Source organism: Schistocerca cancellata, chromosome 9 (genome assembly GCF_023864275.1).
Source record: "Schistocerca cancellata isolate TAMUIC-IGC-003103 chromosome 9, iqSchCanc2.1, whole genome shotgun sequence".
NCBI classification, from domain to species: Eukaryota; Metazoa; Arthropoda; class Insecta; order Orthoptera; family Acrididae; genus Schistocerca; species Schistocerca cancellata.
Genome location: NC_064634.1, coordinates 256,102,738 through 256,126,049, shown reverse-complemented (window position 1 = coordinate 256,126,049; position 23,312 = coordinate 256,102,738). Strand labels below are relative to the sequence as shown.

At 40.2% G+C, this 23,312-nt stretch overlaps 1 protein-coding gene across 1 annotated transcript in view; it reads left to right on the top strand.

Moving 5' to 3' along the window:
- Nucleotides 1-10,784: 10,784 nt before the first annotated feature.
- The window catches only part of LOC126101334 (odorant receptor Or2-like), a 32,224-nt gene continuing 19,696 nt past the window's right edge, over nt 10,785-23,312 (top strand). Inside the window, exon 1 of the mRNA XM_049912005.1 lies at nt 10,785-11,278. Within this exon, the coding sequence (XP_049767962.1) occupies nt 10,785-11,278 (494 nt within the window). The remainder of the gene's footprint in view (nt 11,279-23,312) is intronic.

Sequence of the window (23,312 nt, the reverse complement as noted above, 5' to 3'; positions counted from 1 at the left end):
ATACTATTTATATCTAAAATCTAATGAGGTGTAGTCAATTTGGAACCGTTTGAAAAAAATGTATCCGCTGAAAATATAAACTAGCGTTGTAACCTGCCCGCAAAAATAAAAGAAAATAACTAAATATAAATGGAACCAAGTGTAACCTCCCCGCAAAAATAACGTTAAATATTTCAATGTTAATGAGAATGAAGCCAAAGTGGAACTTCCCACAAAAATATGAAAATGAAAAGAATGGAATTAAATTGCAAATGCATAGGAAAAACTCTTTAAATTAAAATGATTACTTTGTTTAAAAGATCCACTTTATAAAAACTTATTATTGGGGGAATTCTTGAACAAATTAATTACAATCAACATATGTTATTAGCTGAGCGCAATGCTGCTTCATTACCTTCTATAACAAAATACCTCGTCCTGAATCGTGACCAGAGATGGATGCAGAGTACGCTGCTGACCCATGTCGACGTCCGCTCAGGACAACCGTCCACTCGCAACAACAACTACTCGTGACTCCCTACATGCAACTGCGTCCAACTCGGAACTGCACTCTCGCGCAGTCAAGCGCAGACTAGCAACGATAAATAACTCTCTGGTCAGAGATTCTCTCATGGCTCGCCATCGCTGGTACTGAATACATACGTGTTTCATAACTCTCCACTGGGGGGGGCACAAATTTGGAAGCGATGGTGAGTCATTTGGACTTGCCATGAGTAACAAATTTTTTCGTAACTAATTAACTTTACAGTTACAGAGAATATACATATGTAGAACATGAAGTAAATGTGGTGCACATGCACCGAGTACAAAACATTTCAGACAATGACAAAAAATGTATACAATGAGCACAGAACATATTAGCAAATCAGAAAAATGTATATACAAATTATATTGATAAATGACAAGAGTGCACATGTACTGTAATGCAAAAAATGTACATACAATGAGTAGAGAACGTGTTAGAAAAATGACAAGAGTGCACTCGCACTGAAAAACTCTTTAGCATTTTCACAACAAATAAACGTAATGGCAAAAAAATCATGTTGACAAGTGACATAAGTGCACATGCACTGCAATTGAGAACATATCAGCAAATCAAAATGTACATACAATGAGTATAAATCATGTTAGAAAAATGACAAGAGTGCACACGCACTGTAACTCAGAATACATCAGCAAATCACAAAATAATGGGTAGAAATCTTGTTACAAATCTCATTGACAAAAGCGCACACGCACTGTAACTCAGAATATACCAGCAAATCAAAAAAGATATGTACATACAATGAGTAGAAATCATGTTAGGAAAATCAGCAAATCACAAATGTATATACAATAAGTAGAAATCATGTTAGAAAAATGATAAAAGTTCACACGCACTGAAATACAGAATATATCAGCAAATTAACAAAAAATGTATAGGCCATGAATATAAATCATGTTAGCAAAAATGTTTTTCCATATGTTACAAGAATTAGGATAGGAAAGGGAAAGATTGCATCCTGGATGTAGCACTTTAGGTTGCACGCAGCTGCACTGAAAGTCCATATCTTTCCACAGAAGTACAACACCAAGTGAGACAATCTGCAGTTCTTTTCCCAGAAGTATTTATCAGCGTAGCCTAGACACTGAAATCTCGTAGTAATATTCCATGTTATCATTTTGGCAGTACATCAGGTACACCAAACAGTGGGACCATAATAACGTTTCCATCGCTCACGATGGTGGACAGCATGTCGTGTCAACACCACGCTTTTACAAGGCACACAAACGTAGAATTAGTGCAAAAACCAAATATAGTGCTCCATGATCAAGAGGATATACAGGACAAATGGATATTGCAGTAATTCAGGGTAGTCAGGTCAGAAGGTGAAGGACATTAAGTCACATATTAGTCTTCAATGAGAATTACACTAGTCTAACAAATGATTTAAGTAATTAGTGGCACTCATCGCCCAGTTACTGAACATTTTGTACCATGTATGAAGTATTACAGAATAATGTTCATAAATCATCTGATTACAGCGAACAGTGGCAATCAATGGCCAGTTACAAACCAACAGAAGTCATTATTCAAAACAAGAGCTAATGAGTGTAGCATCAAGCTACTAGTATTCATATATATAGCATAAAAGTGACATAATACAAATTTAAAATATAAGAAACAGTGGCATTCGTTGGTCAGTTACAAAGCATCATTTTTTTTAGTATTATTAAGAAGTCATTATTGAAAATCAGTTAATTACTGTCATAGCATTTATACATAATTAATAATCATGGGCATCATAAGTAATCTTATTACAATAAACAGTGGCATTTATTGGCCAGTTACAAAGCATTATTTTTTTGTATCATTAAGAAGTCATTACTGAAGTGACATAGTATTCAGAGCTGATCAGTATTATTCAGAATTCTCTTAAACTAGTAGCATTATTTAGGACTGGTAATTACTTTGTTTGCTTTTGAGTTATTGCTGCAAATGAAAATGTGTAACGTCATTCGTCATGAGTCAGCTGTAGCAAGGTTATGAAACAAGGCAGTATATGTGATCTCATTTGTAAATGATAGACACAACTGGGTAAAAAAAATGCAACTACTAGTACAGGTTTAATAAGTAACAGGTTTAGTAAGTATAATGAAAAGCTTCTCCTGGAAAAAATGCAAAATGGATTATTGAGCTGAAAGAAGAAACGCATATTATGCTGAAAAGTAGTGAACTTCGAATTAACAGGTAGTCAAATGTGTATAAAAATGTGTTCCATAGCTGTCCCCTCCAAAACCTTCATTCATCCTACTAAGCAACAAAATACCTACTGTCAAAACGAACTGCAACAAATACTTAAATAACTACATAGCATAAATACATAACTTCAACAATATCCTCATCTGTAAAGAAAAAGACTTCATTATTCATCACTTCATTATCTATATTATCATAACTCCATTATTCTCATCACCTGTAAAGAAAAAACTTCATTATTCATAGTAGCATATTCCTCATCATTATTATTCACCACTCATTATCATCTGCAAAAAATCACCTCATTATTCATTATACACTTATTCCTTATTTCTATCATATTTCATCACTAAAACTAAGATGTGTAGTTCTGTCTGACAACCTGCATCAATCGCCTCGTAATCTGAAAGAATAAATTAGTTAAGACTGCTATTCTACGATGTGTATAGTATATTCTTGTTAATGCTTGTTAATTCTGATCCATTTACTCTTCCTCATAAGGTTTTTGCATCTTCTTTCGTCTATTCCATAGATGAAATTCCCATTTCTGTTTTATTTATTTCTTTCACGTATCATTTTTTTCTGAAATTGATGAACAAAGATTAATGTCTTGCATTTAAATCATATAACCATTAGATAAAAACTGGTTTATAGTAACATAACTAAGCATACAGCATAACATGACAGAAAACATAATATGTCAGAAACATAGACAGTGTTCAAAAGCAAAATGTACACAGAATATCATAATGCAGCAGCAAAAGAAAAGTAAAGTAGTCACGATGTTGAGATATCTTAAAGCAAAAATTTCAAAGTCAACTGGTGTTTGCTATGTCTTAGCTATTTCATAATGCATATAAACAAAACAGGAAAACAATCATACATACAAAAAAAAGGAAAATGTGCACGGTCTGATGTGTAACGACAAGAAGAGCGACCTGCTAGCCTTACCTTGCCGGGCACTTGCCAAGAAATAAATACGATAATCATCAGTAAGTGTTCATGTGAATATAATTGCATAAGCGGTCATTAAAAAAAATAGGAAATGGCATTACAGTGTGATAAATCATAAAGTATGTTCACTCAATAAAAGGTTTAATGTTTGAGACATGGTGATTGCCTTTACTTTTTCTCGTTCTCAAAGTTTCGACGTGTACAACATTGGGGTGAGGAATGCTGCGAATCCGATATGGACCTGCGTATAAAAGTTCAAATTTACTGCACTTACCTTTTATTCTGCTGGATAAATAGTGTGTACGTACTAATATCTTCTGTCCAATGTGAAAGTCACGGCGTATACAAACCTGTTTTTGCTGCCTTCTCCGGCGTTCTGTGGCACGTTTGATGTTGTTCAGCGCAATGTTAATTATTTCATGGTGTCGTAGTCGACGAGATGTAGGAAAGTTTACTAATTCTGTAATTTTGTTAGGTGGTTCAACATTTTTCAGTATAACAGACGGAGATAGCATAGTGGATTCATTTGGTATGGAGTTAATTACATCCTGGAATGAGTGTATGTGTGTGTCCCAATCAATATGTCTTTTTATGGCAGTAAAATCTACACAGTTTACCAATTTCTTTCATTAATCGTTCACAGGGGTTCGAAGAAGCATGGTACCTGGATATATAGATCGGAGAAATTTTTCTAGTTCGTAACATACGTGTCCATATACCAGAAAGAAATTGTGATCCATTATCGGAAATTACTTTCATCACAGGCCCTACATGAAATAAAAAATGCTTTACAAATGCTTTCGAAACGGTTTTAGCAGTAGCTTTGCGTAACGGAGAGAAGGTAACAAATTTTGAAGTGAGTTCAACAGCGACAAAGATGTAGCAAAAACCTCTATTAGTTCTGGGAATCGGACCAAAAATGTCTACAGTGGCCATATGTCTCAATTTAACAGGTACAATGGGATATAATGGAGGAATATGTGAAGTGGTGTCTGACTTAGCTTTCTGGCAAATTTTACATGTCGCTAAAACTCGTCGAATACGTTTCTCCATGTTCGTAAAGTAACAGTTATGTCTCAGTATAAGAAAACATTTTCTAGCTCCGTAATGTGCGTAACTTAAATGAGTATACCAGATTAATTTGTTAACCAGTTCGTCAGGAATGCATAATAACCAATTGTTGCTGTCTGGATGAGAGCGGCGAAACAGAATGTTATTGCGTACAGTGTATTGGTTTCTAATGGTAACATTATTCCTATCTTGCCAAAGCTGTTTAATTTCTTTACACGTTGTCTTTACTTTGCTCTTGTGCTATGTCCTGTAACAACGACGAAATAAAATTTTCAAATGCCACATGTTGAATGTACATGACGCTGAAATTTGCTTTGCAGAAGTTTGTTGCGACGTCTTGCTGATTGTTACTGAGAGAACGAGATAGTGCGTCTGCTATAACATTTTGTGTTCCGGGAATGTGAACAATTGTAAAATTAAATTCCTGCAAATAAAGCTTCCATCTGCTTAATCTATCGTGTGTGAATTTAGCCGAAAGTAAAAATTGTATGGCTCTATGGTCTGTGCCGAAATCTCGTGAAAGCCCAAACAACACATAATGTTTCCGGTTCTGCGACAGAATAATTACGTTCAGCAGGTGATAGAATGCGACTTGCAAATGCGATGTTTTTACTTACTGTTGAGCCATCTTCTTCAAACTCCTGAAAAATATGTACGCCTAAAGGTGTGTTGGAACTGTCGGTAGCAATGGAAAAATTTCTGGTAAGATCTGGGTGCGATAAAAGTGGTACATTCAACAAAGCGTGTTTCAAATAAAATTTTCGTGAACAAGATTCTGCGTGTCAAAATTATTGCTTGCGTTACTGGAATATGCAACCTGTTCTGTATCTAGTCAAATTCTATCTGGCGTGTTATTATTTTCGGGAGGATGCTGTGGCATTCCAACTATTTGTACTGTTCTGTTATTTCTTGCAGACGTATGACGCTCTGGATGATACCTACTGTCGGGTTCATTCATGAGAATATGTTCTTGCGGATGATTTTGCTGTTGGTAAGACCGACTGTTATTAAACGTATGTTGATAATTGTGCTCATCGATTTTACGTCTGTCATGATAGTCATTTCTATACGGCGCATTGCGATAGGATCTGAAATATTGTGTTTTCTGTACGTACTGATTTCCTTCTTGCTGTGCGTTACTATTTGTTGGGACTGAGACTATACGTGCACGCGGCGAAACATTAAAGCTTGGTTGACCTTGTAGACTGTATTGTTGGTTACGTATGCTAAGCGGCTGACTTTCATGCTGTTGTGGTGAAAAACATTTATTGTTACCAAAATGTGGTTGCGACTGCTGAAAATTTTGTACATACTGATGATTAAAATTTTCTCTGATATTAAAGTTCTCGTGGTTGACCTTTCTTGAGCGTCCAATGAAAAATCGTCACTTTTCGGTTATACTTGTCTTATCCGGTTTTCTTTAGTCATTTTTCTTAATTATAGGTAGAGCAATAGTTAAAGAGCTGTTTTGATAGATATAAAGGATAGTAGAAGAGAAGGCAGCAGTGCAGAAAACTAAAGATGAAACAGCACTACTACAGCTCGGGGCCCTATGCTCGCTACGGCACATATTCATTAAAGCGTAATGAATCCCCTGAGGTCTATTACGCGCTTGCAAATAAATTTTAGCTTTTGCGTTACAGGCAATGGCGGTAAAAATTCAGAAGCAAATTGCTGTATCCATGCTAATTCTAGTTTCTGCATTACAGGCAATGCTGTTAAAAATACAAAAATAAAGTGACGTATCCAGTTCAAAGCGTGTACCTGTGCTCTGTCATTATTAAGTTCCTTAGATTTTCTTACGGATAAGAATTGCTCGTGATCAACGTTATCGTCTCTGAATTTGAGAACACGTTCAGGTTTGTGTGAGAATCTGTTTGTCTGTGTCATTTCGGATTTCAAGTCGCGTAGCTTCTGTAAATTACTCAAGTTACACTGGCTGTGCCCACATCTCGTGGTCGTGCGGTAGCGTTCTCGCTTCCCACGCCCGGGTTGGATTCCCGGCGGTGTCAGGGATTTTCTCTGCCTCGTGATGGATGGGTGTTGTGTGCTGTCCTTAGGTTAGTTAGGTTTAAGTAGTTCTAAGTTCTAGGGGACTGATGACCATAGATTTTAAGTCCCATAGTGCTCAGAGCCATTTGAACCATTTGAACACTGGCTGTACCAGTGTGAGAAACGATCGGAGTGTGCCGTACGCTGTGCTATGTTATTCAGTGAAACATTTTTCATTTCTGTTACTTTAATACCTTCGTCATTTTGCTTGGTATGTTGTTCACATTTCTTATCGAATTCTGTATCCGCAGTGTGTGAAAGTACTGGTGACTTTAAATTAAACTCGTCGTATACCTGTGCTTTGTCATTTTCGAATACTTTAGATCTTCTTATGGATAAGAATTACTCGTGATCAACATTATCATCTCTCAACGTGTGAACAGGTCCACAATTGCATAAGAATTTATTAGTCTCTGTCACATCGTATTCTAAGTCACGTAGTATGTGTAAATTGCCTAAATGACACTGGCTATTTGAGTGTGACAAATACTCGTAACGTGGCGTATTCTGAGACGTATTAGTACCTGAAACACTTTTCATTTCTGTCATTTTAACACGTTCGTCAATTTGGTTGTTCTGTTGTTCACATTTATTATCGACTTCCGTATTCAGAGTGTGTGAAATTTCTGGTGACTTTAAATCAAACTTGTCGCGTACCTGTGTCGCATTTTCAGAACATTGTTCAGCGACTGCATTAATTTCGTCTCTAACTAATTCTGTTGTCGCTAAGGCAAAAACGTTTTTCATTTCTGTTACTTTAATGCGTTCGTTAATTTGCTTATTTTGACGTTCAAATTTACCATCGACTTCCGTATTCAGAGTGTGTGAAATTTCTGGTGACTTTAAATTAAACTCGTCGCGTATCTGTGTTGCGTTTTTAGGAGCTTGTTCAGTGACTGCATTAATTTCGTCTCTACGTGATTCTGTTGTGCCTACACGTGTACTACCTAATTCTTGTGCAACAGTTCCAACTTCTTCATTACTGTTATTAGCACAAGCCTTAGTATCCTCACGTAACTGTTCTTTCGTATCGTGACGTTGCACGCTAACAGCTGTAATCTGTTCACTAACTTGTTTGCTCTGTTCGTTAAGGTTGTCTTGTTTTTCGTTCGTCAGTTTCAAACTTTCATCAATCGTTTTGCTAAGTTGTTTGAAATGGTTGTCGAAAATTTCGTGCTGTTGTTTGATTTTTTTTTTTTGGTCCTTCACTGAGTTGTAGTAAAAATGCGATAACTTGATCCTCAGTAATATTACACATTTGTTGTGCCAATGCCCTAATTTCATCCTTAGTAACATTACCTACTCTATTCTCTGTGTTGTTTGATTGCGTACCTGCAATTGTCACGTTTAGTACGACCATTTGGTCATTCTGCAATTCACAAAAAGGTTTGCCAGTCGGATGTGCACTGTTATTCACTAAATCAGAATTAAATGAATCCGTCGTACTTTCAGTACACTGTCCATTTTCATTAGAAAAATTTGTCTGTACGTTACTTGAATTTTCCAAACCGGGTGTGTTAAGCTGGGCAGCGCTCATTACAATAGAGCGCCCCGCGTCATCAATTGTCGTCAAATTAACAGAGAGCACAATTGAATTCGTCTGTTCATCACTAGAATCATAGTTAACATTAGTGGTCGGAACGCACTGATTGTCAGTGAACGCACGATTGTCATCATTACGCTGCTTGTCACAAGTATTATCGGTGAAGTTGTTTAAGTCGGTTATTTCATTCATAATACCTCGCGATGCACTATTAATAGTCTTTCGCGGCATTTTTACACTAATCACTATTATTCACAAATGAAATAAGCACAATGCAAAAAGCAACAAACAAAAATACAACAGAGAGCAACGAATTGCCGATGATCCGTGGAAGAAAATCACAAAATTAGTAAAAGCGTTGCGCCAAATGTTAATTACATTAAGTAAATGAGAGCAGATATCTGACTACTTATCAGAAGATTCTCAAAGAAATACGATCCTGGTCCGGATGTCGCCAAGTGTAACCTCCCCGCAAAAATAAAAGAAAATAATTAAATATAAATGGAACCAAGTGTAACCTCCCCGCAAAAATAAAGTAAAATATTTCAATGTTAATGAGAATAAAGCCAAAGTGTAACCTTCCCACAAAAATATGAAAATGAAAAGAATGGAATTAAATTGCAAATAGTGCCAAATGTTAGCTTCCCACAGTAATAAAAGTCAATGATAATAAAAATATGCAAAAATGTTAAGTCCCCACAAAATTAACGCTAAAAATGAACCTGGTAAATTTTATAAGGGCAGCTGCGCTGACTCTTGGCCCTGTGCAACAATTATACCTGAACACAAAAAAAACAAAATTCTTACATTAGTAAACTCCCTCAATATCCGCTCTTGTTTTTCGGCACAGCTCCGTGGAATGCTGACGTATATTTAATTCTGATTCTTGGAGGAAATGCATAGGAAAAACTCTTTAAATTAAAATGATTACTTTGTTTAAAAGATCCACTTTATAAAAACTTATTATTGGGGGAATTCTTGAACAAATTAATTACAATCAACATATGTTATTAGCTGAGCGCAATGCTGCTTCATTGCCTTCTATAACAAAATACCTCGTCCTGAATCGTGACCAGAGATGGATGCAGAGTACGCTGCCGACCCATGTCGACGTCCGCTCAGTACAACCGTCCACTCGCAACAACAACTACTCGCGACTCCCTACATGCAACTGCGTCCAACTCGGAACTGCACTCTCGCGCAGTCAAGCGCAGACTAGCAACGATAAATAACTCTCTGGTCAGAGATTCTCTCATGGCTCGCCATCGCTGGTACTGAATACATACGTGTTTCAGCGTGAAATATGTTGAAGTTGCGTCCGTTGTTGTTGTGGCCACTAGAGAATGTGGAATACCTCAGCTGCAAAGAAATGTGAAAGAACTCAGTAATGGTTTTGGTGGAGAGAGCATCTCGGATTCGGTTGATATGAACGACACAAACGCACTGCGTACAGGAGCAAGCAATTCTTGGAAAACATTTGACTTCTAGTTTCATTTTTTGTATATGTGAGTAGAAATATTATCAACTATCTTTTTAAAAATCACATAAACTGCGTGCAGTGTTAATAAATGTAGAAGTGGTATAATCATTTGTGATATGGAAGTTTGGTGTTTTATTTGCCACTCATGGCTTACACTGCGGTATGAAATGTCATCACTTTTTAACGACGTAATTACCCTCCTTGTTGGAGACTATATTCAATACATGGCAGGTTATCTATCATTTAGGTAATTGCCATGTTGAGTTTGTTTATATTATATAACTAGGATCGAAGAGCAGCAGAGGAGACTAAATTAATCATCCACTGAATGCTTTAATGTGACTTGATAATTCAGAACTTTCGTCTCTGGCTGCAAATGTTCCAAACTGCTGTCATATGCATATATAAAGAAGATCTTCCACTTCGAAGAAGTTAAAAGGTCGAGGAGAATGTTGAATCGTTCAGTTCTTCTGTGCCGTCAGCTTGTCCCACTTCTCTTAGTTACGGAAGGTATCTGATTAGGATCCCAGCTGCCTGAAGGCTACATCGTCGCTGAAGACCACGTATAGTCGAATATAAGCATGCGCTACCTGTTTTCTATTTGTGCTGCTGACCAGGTACAATCCTATCGACGGGAAGGTGTGGAAAAACCGCTGTCTTGGACAGAAAGTGGACATTCAGTCCTAAAACTGAACATCCGTCACCTGTGGCTTATGGGAATGTGGCCGTTGGGTCACTCTTCAGTGTTCAAACTGTACACAGCCTTCGCATTCACACTGGGCTTGTGGAGCGTTGTGGAGTCTCTGCTAGCAGTTTACTGCACTTTGGGGAAGCTTGAGGAAACCACTCTGCAGTTGATGATCACTTCGACATTGATCTGTGGCTTCATGAAGATGGTTCTCTTTGTCAGCGACCCACATAGTTACAACTTGATGGTACGGGATATGGCTGGTCTCATAGCGGTACAGGACGAAGATAGCTCCAAGGATCCTGCGCTGGCGGCAATCCTGCACGACTCTCGCAGACGTGCGTCCCGCATTACTATGGGAATGCTGCTGTTTATGCTCTCACAGTGCTTCGTCTGGTATCCCATTCCCCTTGTTGTGCATGCAGAAGATCGGCGGCTTCCACTTTCGCAGCACGCGTGGGACAACAACAGTAACTACTACCCATTCTCGTACACTGTCCAGTGCGTATGTGGCCTGTATGTGAGCCAGATCAACTTCGCTCTGGACTGCCTGTTTGCGTCCATCTTGATCCTCGTAGTTGCTCAGCTGAAGATCCTCGGAGAACGTATTTTGAAGTTGAAGCAGGAAGCGATTCCAGTAGAGGCAAACGAAAATCTTCGTCGGTGGGATCAAATGCCGACAGACAAACATTACGACGGAATGTACAGAAGATTGTGCGTTTGCATCGACAGCCACCAAAAGATTCTCAGGTACGTTAGTGGTTAATATGTATGTCAAATATGGAACCCAAAATGCAGGTTTGCAATTCAAAGAGAATCGTCCAATTTCACAAGATTATTTCTTCAACAACAGTGTAGATAGGAATTAGGCGTGAATGTTAAGTAACGCATCGAAATCAAAATATTTCGTTAACGCTAGCTGTGAGTTTCAAGCTCATGTAGTTCTACCTCGCTCAAATGTGCCTAATCGAGATGGCGGACGAAAAAACAAATGGAGTTTTGCACACTCATTTATAACAAGTGTCCTCAATTACAACTGCGCACCATAATGTTCTTAGTAATGAGCTGCCTCAACGACGCATAGGACCGTAAGAGTCATTGCACTCTAGGGTCACGTGATTTGAAGATATGTGATTTTTTTAATGGGGAAATTGAGGAAAAATAGAAGGCGTCCATAGCTTTCCCTGCAGCTTACAATGCTACATAGTATCATCTGTCGAGTCAATAACTTCAGAAATCTCGGAAGAGTGTGGTTCTGTACTTACTTAATTTCTAAATGTTTGTCGTATGAAGGTCGCATTGACATTTGTGTAAGGTGAATGAATACTATGATGCCAGAACAAACCGGTAAGCATCCAAAAGATATATCCTTGTGAAATCAGATGAAGCTTTTTGAACCCACAATATATTACACTTGATCTATTCCCATGACCGTACCGATTATAAAGAATATTTTAAAAACTATATAGTTATTCGTAAAATACAGGCTTACACTTTCGGTATTAGCGATATTGCCTGGGCATGTTCGAACAGTTCCTTCTACCATAGATCGAAGGGGAGCAGCCACCCATCATGTTACAGCGTGATAGTGTACCGCCACATTAGAATTTGAAAGTGCGTGTTGACTCTAAGACACAGTTTCTGAGAGGTGGGTATACGGCTATGTTGTCATAGCGTGGACCCCATGCTCTCAGGATATAGCTCATTAGACTTATTTTTGTTGGCTTACGTTAAGGATAGCATGTACAAAACACCAATCAGTATTTCTACCATCCGTGGACGAATCAATGAAGTAATCGGAACTGTTGACGGTGGACTTCAGATCCCCACCTGGGTAGGACTCGAATATCGTCAGTGTACGACATTTCGGTCGTACACTGAATTTCCTGCACTACGGACAGAAACTTCGAGAGCTGCTAAACGTTCTACAAGGAACCACAATGCTGTATCAGAAAGACTTCCCGAGTTATGGTATTATGAAATGACAGCGGAACTTCATGAATGCCTTGCATATTTCAAGTCAGCTTCTACTGAACTTTGTTCTTGATGAAACTAGTCGCACCACAAGGACACACTTGAAGGTGAAAACATAGTTGTGCAGTAATATGCCACGAAGAAAATGGTTCCTTAGCAATATTTCTATAAAACTATACATCTGCACTTCGCAGACCGCCTGATGTTGTGGGACAGACGATACGTTGTGCACCAGTATTACTTCCTTCTTTTCCAGCCCTGAATAATTTTCAGTAGGTCTCCGTGAGAGTTCGAATCCCTGTAATTTTACCTTCATGGTATTTTCGCGAGATATACCAAGCAGGAATCAGTACATCGGTTGTCTGCTCTAGGAGAGCAGGCTCTAGGAAATTTTACTGTAAACCACACCGCGACGCACAGTGCACCTTTCGTATAGTCTGCTATGGAAGTGTCAGAGCAATGCCACGGCGCTTTCACTCTGAGGAAACGATCGTTTGGCGAAATGCGCTGCTCTTCCTTCGTTCTCCTCTATTTCCTGTGCCAGTTTAATCTAGAATGAGCTCCCTACTGACATATCTTGCTAGGCTATGTAGTATGCATTTGGGACTCAAAAATCAAAAGATGTTAAAGCGAATACTGTCGTTGCTCTAGACAGACGACGTTATCGTTTCATTTCGTACCGTCGCTTGCATCAACAGGTTATACCAGCTTGGTGTAAGAGGTTGAATTTCAGATCCCACCCAAGACAATTAGTGTGGTAGGTCATTTTAGAAGGATGCGGTGTTTATGCTACCTACTGTCGTGTCACGCGAGCCCGTCCTCCATCTACAGTGACCGCGCCGTTGCCGTTTTTCACAGTAGCAAGTAGACAATTAATAGCCTACTTAGAAGCTACAATGCAATTAATACGCTGTAAAATCTTCATCTTCTTAAAATTCTTACATCCGTATTTAAATTGGATGATGGTGGAAAATCAGCTCATATAATTTTTATTAAAAATGAAATTCCTCCAACTGTACTTACGATTTTATATTTATTTGGCTACTAGTTTCGACGTTGCGTAAATGCCATCTGCAGGCCCTATATCCCTATATAACGCACCATACATAAAGCAAACAATGTGAGACATCAGTAGCTTGTGAGCTATTGTACAAGATAAATATATTGTAAACATATTATATAAAGAATGAATTCATTAGAAGTAGTTACATTGCGTTCATTTCCACTAAGATGCAATTTACCTTGACATTAGCAATTTATATGATACAAACAAGTAAAAATGAGTTTTTATATATACATTGTTATTTCCGTTATAGATCAATACCAGACATTTGAATAAAAATGGGGGTATATATAAGTCTAGGTGACAAACCATTACTCTTAGAGATAGTAATATTGGCATGAAACAATACTAAAATTATGTTAAAAGCTAATATTAATATCCTAAACCCTACTTTGTATGCACAGTTTAACTAACAGGAAGGAAAATATGCATTGCCAGTCAGACATACGTAAGGTATGATTCCATTGTTTATAAATAGTGAAAGGTGGGAATGACGTCGCTTTGGACTCGGAGTCTATATGCGTTCTCTATATTCTTCTACTAATCGTTTCTCTTCCTGGATTTCGTGGTCCATTCTTCTTTTCTCACATCCATCCGTCACTATCCTTCGCTCTTGTCCGTGCTCTTCCACGGCCCCTTCTGTCCCCCTTCCACCACTGTCCCCGTCAAACACGGATCGGGAGAACGCTACTCGTGGTAACCTTTCCGCTTCCTTCCTATTCAGGTGTCCTGCGCGCATTAATCTCCTTTAGTTCGTCCTGCGGACAGTATCAGCTTGCGAGTTACTGATTTTTTGATATCCACCAGTCCTGACACGGGGCGTCCCCATTGGGGCTACGTATTTTATTTAATAGCTTTCTGTAGACGACTAGCAGTTTTTGTACATCTTGATTCCTTAACGTAAATGCTTAGACTCACACAGAGCTAGCGGGAGAGTTATAGTCTGGTACAGTTCAGTTTTAAAACTTGTCCTTACGGAAACGACTATAGTGCACAGCACGTCCCGAAAGCCAAAATAGGCTCTCTTTGTCGCTGTAGTCCTTGCATTTTTCTGAATTTCCCTTCTAATCCGTTCACTGAAGCACCATCCAAAATATTTCAATGTGTCCATCTTTTTAAAAGCGAATTCATCAGTTGTCGGTGGGGTTCCGTCATTCGGTATTTTCAACCGACCATGTATTTTGTTTTCTGCTTGTTAATTTGCAACGCTGTTTTCCTTACAATATTTCCGTAAGAACTTGTCATGAGCTACGACTTCTCTTTGCTATCACTTATTAGAACAACATCGTCCGCATATGGAACCAGATTTATTGTATGTCATTTCAGCTGGGCTTCCATTTTTGTGTTCTCTATCTATCGTTTTTAAATATAAAGTAAAGAGTATCATAGATAATACTTCTACTCGTCTAACACCAAGTCTGGCTACAAGATTCTCGGACACTCCTGTACTTATCTTCACTCTGCAATAGGTTTCCTCTAAACATATTTCTGCTAGACGTTCAAACTTTTGTCGTAACAAACTCTTTGAAAGTATTTGTGACTGTGCCCTTATGCACGCTGTCGTAACGTTTTTTGAGGTCAACGAAAGCCACGTGGCTGTCGACGCAACGTTCCCAACACTGCTCTGTTGCCTGCTTGAGCGTAAAACGCTGATCTGTATTTCTCTAGGGATGATGTCTGTTCTCACGAAGGTGAATGACAAAGAGAAAAGATACCATCTTTATATAATATATATACGCTAGAACACGTTACGATATTTCACTTCATATCCTCAACAGTATCGGAATCCTTACAGAAAGACAGACTGCGAACAAGTGGGTTAGTGGTTAGGGGGAACAGTATATAGTGTGCGCCGTATGGAGATCATGTTCAGAAATGGGACGTGCTAGGATAGCTAGCACAAAGTGGGAATACAGGGACGACACCCGGTCCAGAATAAGTTATCACCTGTCGCCTCTGGATTTGTTTAATGCCCCACAGCAGCCAAACGTCGGAGACATCTAATTCAGTTGGACTGCTGGTTGAGAAAATTTTGCATCCGTCGTCGCTGACTTCATTCAATGCCCCACTGCTGCCAAATTTTTCTTATTTCTTCTAAAACCGCATTGACAATCGTCTGTAATTCCTTCTGCAATATTGTATTCATTCTCTTCAGTAGAAGATCTATTTATGTCATAATTTACGTATTTTCTAGATTGCATTAAGGAATGTAATTTTTGCCGGCCGATGTGGCCGTGCGGTTCTAAGCGCGTCAGTTTGGAACCGCGTGACCGCTACGGTCGCAGGTTTGAATCCTGCCTCGGGCATGGATGTGTGTGATGTCCTTAGGTTAGTTAGGTTTAAGTAGTTCTAAGTTCTAGGGGACTGATGACCTCAGTAGTTAAGTCCCATAGTGCTCAGAGCCATTTGAACCATTTTTTTGAATGTAATTTTTGTATAATTATTATAGTGCACCGTTATTTTTAGTTTAGAGCCGAGTCCTTCCGTTTGTCACTCGTCAGGCAGAGTCTAATATTTCCTATTTTTTTTGGTTTTTTTTTGCCAGTACCGGTCCTCCAGTTCTTATTCGTTCTCCTGCTATTTTATCTTGGAAGAGAGCCTTATTGTTTTTATAGTTTTCATTATTTGTCATATTTCTTCTTCTTCAGGCGTTTATACTTCGCTGTCCACTGACCTCACACATCACATGGAAGGGAATCAGTGGGTTTCTCACAGTCTAGTAACACTGCGAAGTATTCTGACTGTCGCGTTGTACATCAGTGTCATTCGTGAAAAACTTTCCCTTGTTTCTTTAATAAATTTTCGTCTCTCTTATATTTCCTAAGCTACTTTTTGGTTTATTTTTATTGTCCTGTGATGGATGTAGCCCTCTTCCTCTTCTTCTATCGGCTCTTTGTAATATTTCCGTTCCTCCGGTCTTAATATAGTTGTCGTTTCCTTCGCTACTTTGGTAGACCTGTCTTTTAGCTTCTGATTTCTCATTCAATCTAACCTCATATTCTAGCCTACCTCTCCTCGTCAAATTTTGCCTGCCATACTTGATTGAACTACACCTTGTCGGACATCAGCTTTTACCTAGAAATTCGGTGATCACTCTATTTATTGTTTCCCTTTTTTGACACCGGTCACTGTTCGTACCCCGGTTTTCTGCCTTTCCCCCACATTTAATTAGAATTTCTTCTGATGTTGACTAACATTTTCTACATCTCCTCGTCTCATTTCATCTGTTTATATCACAATTTGTATACTGCTTACCTTTTCTTCACACCTTCTTATATCTAACATTCATGTTGCCACCAGGAAATGATCAATGTCAAAGTCTGACCATCTGTAGGTTCTCGTATCTTGGATATTGTTTGCATACGCTTCTGGATAGATACGTGATCTGCTAATTCATGGCCGGCCGGTGTGGCCGTGCGGTCTAGGCGCTTCAGTCTGGAACCGCGTGACCGCTCCGGTCGCAGGTTCGAATCCTGCCTCGGGCATGGATGAGTGTGATGTCCGTAGGTTAGTTAGGTTTAAGTAGTTCTAAGTTCTAGGGGACTGATGACCACAGATGTTAAGTCCCATACTGCTCATAGCCATTTTTTTTTGCTAGTTCATGGTTTGCCAGTCTCTCGTCATATATGTCCTTTATGTTACAGTAGAGCGTCGATTATCCAAAGTAACTGGGGGACATGGGTGTTCGGAAAACTGGTTTATTCGGATAATCGAACTGTACATGTTTATGTGCCAAAAAGAAGTACTGTATAGTAATTTTATTCATAAAGACAGGCATCTCTTTTAGTGTTACAAGTAACATACAAAGGCAACTTCAGTAAGAATATATAGTAATAATCTCGTACTTGTCCCTCATAGAAAGGACAACACGTTTACGTTTAAGCATTTTGTATCGTCAAGTTCACTTATTCACACAGCAGCACACAATTGATCATAACAGAGAACAGAAGGTGACTGTTTGCAACGTGAGAAGCTCTTCTTGGGGACGTGCAATCTTTCAAACTGCGCGGAGCGGCACGCCTCAACTGTAAGCCGGCGTAGCTGTTGCTGTGAACAGCTTTGATACTGCCGCTACTTCTACTGCCAGTGCCAAGCCGACAGAAGTGTGCTGATTGTTGAAACACAGCGACTGGCGGCTTGGCCGGTCAGCAGCGCCTTGTGAAGGCCCCATTAGAAGCAATGTTCCGCTAGCGGTGGCCCAGTGCGGCGACTACTGTGGGAAACTTGGTTTGGGAGTGAGGGGGATGATGGACGGTAGGTTGGGAGAGTAAGAGGTGCGAGCGTGTACACAGTTCGGTTAAGCGGTCATTCGGTTGACCGACGTTCGGATAATCGACGCTCTACTGTATTTTCTGTTCAGTTGCGTAGTTTATCAAGTGGATGCCACTGTTACTGATGTCTTGATGAACACTTGAATTATCTATCACCGGTTCGTAAATATCTTCTTGACGCACCTTGACTTTAAAATGACCCAACATATATTTGACATTTAGGATTGGCAACAAGTTATACACAAATTCCAATTTCGTGTAATATTCTGCCTTTGTGAATCTCTCCAAATCCTCGCAGGATGAGTGTGCTTTAATCGGAGATACAGAACTAAGCTGAGGTGAAAATATTATTGGGAGATATCGCACCAAACCAGCTTTTGTCCGGCGCAGTGCAGCAACTAGCTGTGGCATGGACTCAACAAGTAACTGGAAGTCCCCTGCAGAAATACTTAGCCACGCTTCCTCAATAACCGTGCACTATTGCGAAAGTGTTGCTGGTGCAATATTTTTTGCACAAAATGATGTCTCTACTATGTCCCATAAATATTCGATGGGATTGAAGTCCGGCGACCTGAGAGGCCATACCATTCACTCGAATCGTTCAGCTTGTTCTTCAACCCAAATGTGAACAGTTAAAGCTCAGTGACATTCCACACTACCATCTATAAAAATTCGATCGTTGTTTTGGAATATAGAGTCTTTGAATGGCTGCTAAGGGCCTCCAAGTAGCCGAACCTAGCCACTTCCTGCCGATGATCGGTTCCCTTTGACCAGAGAATCCAGTCCACTGAACGTGAACAAACCCCACACCATTATGAAGCCACCATCAGTTTGCACAGCGCCGTCCATGCCACACTCGAACCCTACCATTGGGAGTCATCTGGTCATTCCACGGTTCTGTAGCAGTCTTGAGTCCAACCGTTATTGCCAGGAGCCCTGGAGAGGGTTGCAGTCAATGTCGTGCTGTTAGAAAAGCGACTGGTCTGGCATTGGTCATCTGCTGCCATAGCCCATTAACGCAATTTCGCGGCACAGCTTTAACGGATGCGTTCGACGTACGCCTCACATTTAACTCTGTAGTTATTTCACGCAGTTTGTCTGTTGGCACTGAGAGATCTAAGCAAAAGCCGCTGCTCTCGGTCGTTAAGTAAAGGCCCTCGGTCATTGATTTGTCCTTGGTGAGAGGTAACTCCTGAGTTTGGGTATTCACTGCACGGTCTTGACACTGTTGATCTCGGGATACAGAATTTTCTAACGATTTTTGAAATGGAATGTCCCTCGCGTATAGCTACTGTTCCGCCTTCAAAGTCTGCTAATCCTCGCCGTGCGCCGTAGTCAAGTCTAAAATATTTGCAGATGAATAACGTAAGGACAAATGACGGCTCCGATAGTCAACTGCCCTTTTTTATGTACGCGATACTACCGCCATTAGTGTATGTGCATATTGCTATCCCATTACTTTTCTCACATCAGAGTATTATGGAAAGCACTGTAATGTGATTTCCGAATCATGTACATAACCTGGCTTGTGTAGGCAGCTGATTTTCCAGGTTTCAAAAGAGAAGTCTAGTGTCCACCGCGTTGTCGGATACCAGTGAGATAGTCCTGTCTCCGAGGCGTAGACAGTCCTGACCTACATATTTTATTTGTGAGAGGGAACAACCCTCTGCACAACAGCCTACTTGGAAGACAAGTGCGATTTTATTTAGATGCCCATCCTGGAGGACTTGCCTCCTCCACACCTTTTACGCGGCCCTGGCCAAACCCGGCAGGAGTTGTTTATTTCCTCGGTATTAAGTATATACAGTGAGCGTTCCTCGAACTTTCAAATAATGAGGAGGCGGATGGGGAGATAATCAAAAATGGTTCAAATGGCTCTGAGCACAATGGGACTTAACTGCTAAGGTCATCAGTCGCCTAGAACTTAGAACTACTTAAACCTAACTAACCTAAGGACATCTCATACATCCATGCCCGAGGCAGGATTCGAACCTGCGACCGTAGCGGTCACGTGGTTCCAGACTGTAGGGGAGATAATCGACAAATTGAATCGCAATTTTGGTCAGTTTTGTCGGATCCATCTCTTTAATAACGAGCTGCTTATGCAAAGAAGGGCTCCTCACATAATTGCAATGAATTAGACTCTGAAGAATGTGTCATGATAGCTCATAGAAAATCTGACTGAATGATTATCGGGAGGTAGTGTATTTAAATTATTTAACAATCTGCTTTCAGGTAGGAAACACCTGCTACATCCAGTGGATAACTTCAAGATAACATTACTATTAGCGATAGCCCCATTTCGTAGGTGAAGGAAACAGATGAAAGGTACGTTACAGACTACAAAAAATAAACTTGTCGTCACTCCCCAGTTAATATTAGAATATGGATCTCTACCTGCAACGCCTCGTACGTGGAAGGTACACTATGTGATCAAAAGTATCCGGACACCCCCAAAAACATACGTTCTTCATATTAGGAGCATTGTGCTGCTACCTACTGCCGATAGTAGTCATTAGACATCGTGAGAGAGCAGAATGGGGCGCTCCGCGGATTTCACGGACTTCGAACTTGGTCAGGTGATTGGGTGTCGCTTGTGTCATACGTCTGTACGCGAGATTTCCACACTTCTAAACATCCCCAGGTCCACTGTTTCCGATGTGATGGTGAAGTGTAAACGTGAAGGGACACGTACAACACAAAAGCGCACAGGCCGACCTCATCTGTTGACTGACAAGAGACCGTCGACAGTTTAAGGGGGTTTTAATGTGTAATAGGCAGACATCTACCCAGACCATCACACAGGAATTCCAAACTGCATCAGGATCCACTGCCAGTACAATGGCAGTTAGGCGGGAGGTGAGAAAACTTGGATTTCATGGTAGAGTTGCTACTCATAGGCCACACATCACACAAGTAAATGCCAATCGACGCCTTGCTTGGCGAAAATTGCGTAAACACAGGAGGACTGAACAGTGCAAACGTTGTGCGGAGTGACGAATCACTATACACAATGTGGCGATCCGATGGCAGGGTGTGTACATGGGGAATGAACGGTGAACGTCATCTGCCAGCATGTGTGGTGCCAAAAGTAATATTCGGAGGCGATGGTGTTCCGGTCCGGTTGTGTTTTTCATGGAGGGGACTTGCACCCCTTGTTGTTTTGCGTGGCGCTATCACAGCAGAGACCTACATTGATGTTTTAAGCACCTTCTTACTTTCCACTGTTGAAAAGCAATGCGGGGACGGCGATGGCATCTTTCACCACGATGGAGCCCCTGTTCATAGTGCACGGTCTGTGGAGGAGTGATTACACGATAATAACATCCTTGTAATGGGCTGGCGCGCACAGAGTCCTGATCTGAATCCTATAGAACACCTTTGCGATGTTTCGGAACGCCGACTTTGTGCCAGGCCTCACCGACAGATATCGATACCTCTTCTCAGTGCAGCTCTCCCTGAAGAATGGGCAGCCATTCCCCAAGCAACGTTCCGGAAGCTGATTGAACGTATGCCTGCGGGAGTGGAAGCTGTCTTTAAGGCTAAGGGTGGGCCTACACCATATTGAATTCCACTATTACTGATGGAGGGCGCCACGAACTTGTAAGTCATTTTCAGCCAGGTATACGGATACTTTTGATCACATAGTTCGTATTGAAGAAATTGTTGACTCTGACACACATGACAGAGAACAATCACCTTTAGGTTAATTGGTTCAAATGGCTCTGAGCACTATGAGACTTAACATCGATGGTCATCAGTCCCCTAGAACTTAGAACTACTTAACCTAACTAACCTAAGGACAGCACACAACACCCAGCCATCACGAGGCAGAGAAAATCCCTGACCCCGCCGGGAATCGAACCCGGGAACCCGGGCGTGGGAAGCGAGAACGCTACCGCAAGACCACGAGGTACGGGCTTTTAGGTTAATTCTTACCCGCTCAGATACTCTGCTGAACTGTTCAAAATTGATTAATCATCATTTGTTTGGACCTGAGTGTTAACGACGTAGCTCAAATCCTACTATATAAATTGTGTCGCATGAAAGATCTAATAAAAAGTGCAAATAGATAATTTTCACATGTATTCCCTTAACGTAAGGAAGAGTATTTTGATCAAGGAATCTCACTCTTTATGCTATTCTAGTCTGAAATTGTGCTATATAATTTGTTTTGTATCAGAACTACGAGGGCGTGCTGAGAAGTAATGCCTCCGAAATTTTTATTCTGTCGCCAATAGCACCTATAATTTACCCCGTTCTCATTGTCAGCATATTACTTGGTCGAATTTTCCGCTTCCTTCAAACAAGTTTCAGTCACTTGCCGCAAGAGGGCTCCACATTGTAGGGTGTAACATGTGGGTTTGTAATTTAACTACGTCGTTGCGTGAGAAATAGCTTGTAATCAAAAATCTAACGATAGAAAACTTCGTCGACGCGTGCTTGCTGCGACATCAGCACCAATGCGACGCCTTGGGTTCACTGTTACTGATCATCCTCCATACAGTCCCGAATTAGCCGCATCCGACATTCATCCGTTTCCAAAACTTAAATAACAAATGGTTCAAATGGCTCTGAGCACTATGGGACTTAACTTCTGAGGTCATCAGTCGCCTAGAACTTAGAACTAATTAAACCTAACTAACCTAAGGACATCACACACATCCATGCCCGAGGCAGGATTCGAACCTGCGACCGTAGCGGTCGCTCGGCTCCAGACTGTAGCGCCTTGAACCGCACGGCCACTCCGCCCGGCACTTAAATAACACCTTCGAGGACCACTTTGACAGTGACGGAGCGGTGCAAGCAGAGGGGAGGTTGTGGCTCCGTCAACGAAGTCAAACTCTGTACAGTGACGGTATCAACAAGTAGTCTGTTGGCAGAAATCCCTTCGTCGCTAGGTATATGTAGGTATTAAGAATAAAGATGTAGAATGTTAATAACGTTTGTTTTATTTAGAAAGCTTTAAGCGTATTCACATAAATGGTTCTAGGGCATTACTGTTCAGTACGCCTTCGTAATAAAAATACTTTATTCCTTTATTTTATACTGATCTTCGGATTACCATTTGTTCTTCTTACAGCGTTATATATTTTATCTGGAGTTTTACTTTGCTGTATTACTTCCGTCAGATCGTAAAAGCTAAACAGCACATCAGGTAAAAACACTGTCTTCTTACACCAGTTAATCGAATCTCCTTCTTTTCATTTTCGAAATTCTTCTTTTTCTTTGCTTGAATAATTGAGTTTCGCAGTAAGAGTTGAATATACTTGGTGTAACAAAAACGTTGGCGCAGTCTTACACGGCTGAAAATACACGATAATAGAAGCACAGATGTAAGTAAAAATGGGCTCTAAAACGCATACCTTAAGAGCTATGAGATATTCTTAATTTTAAATATTGTGAAACAAATTTCTTCTGTTGCTCTCCATATTCTTGGAAGTGGTAGTATGGACCAAAACCAGAAAAAAAAGTC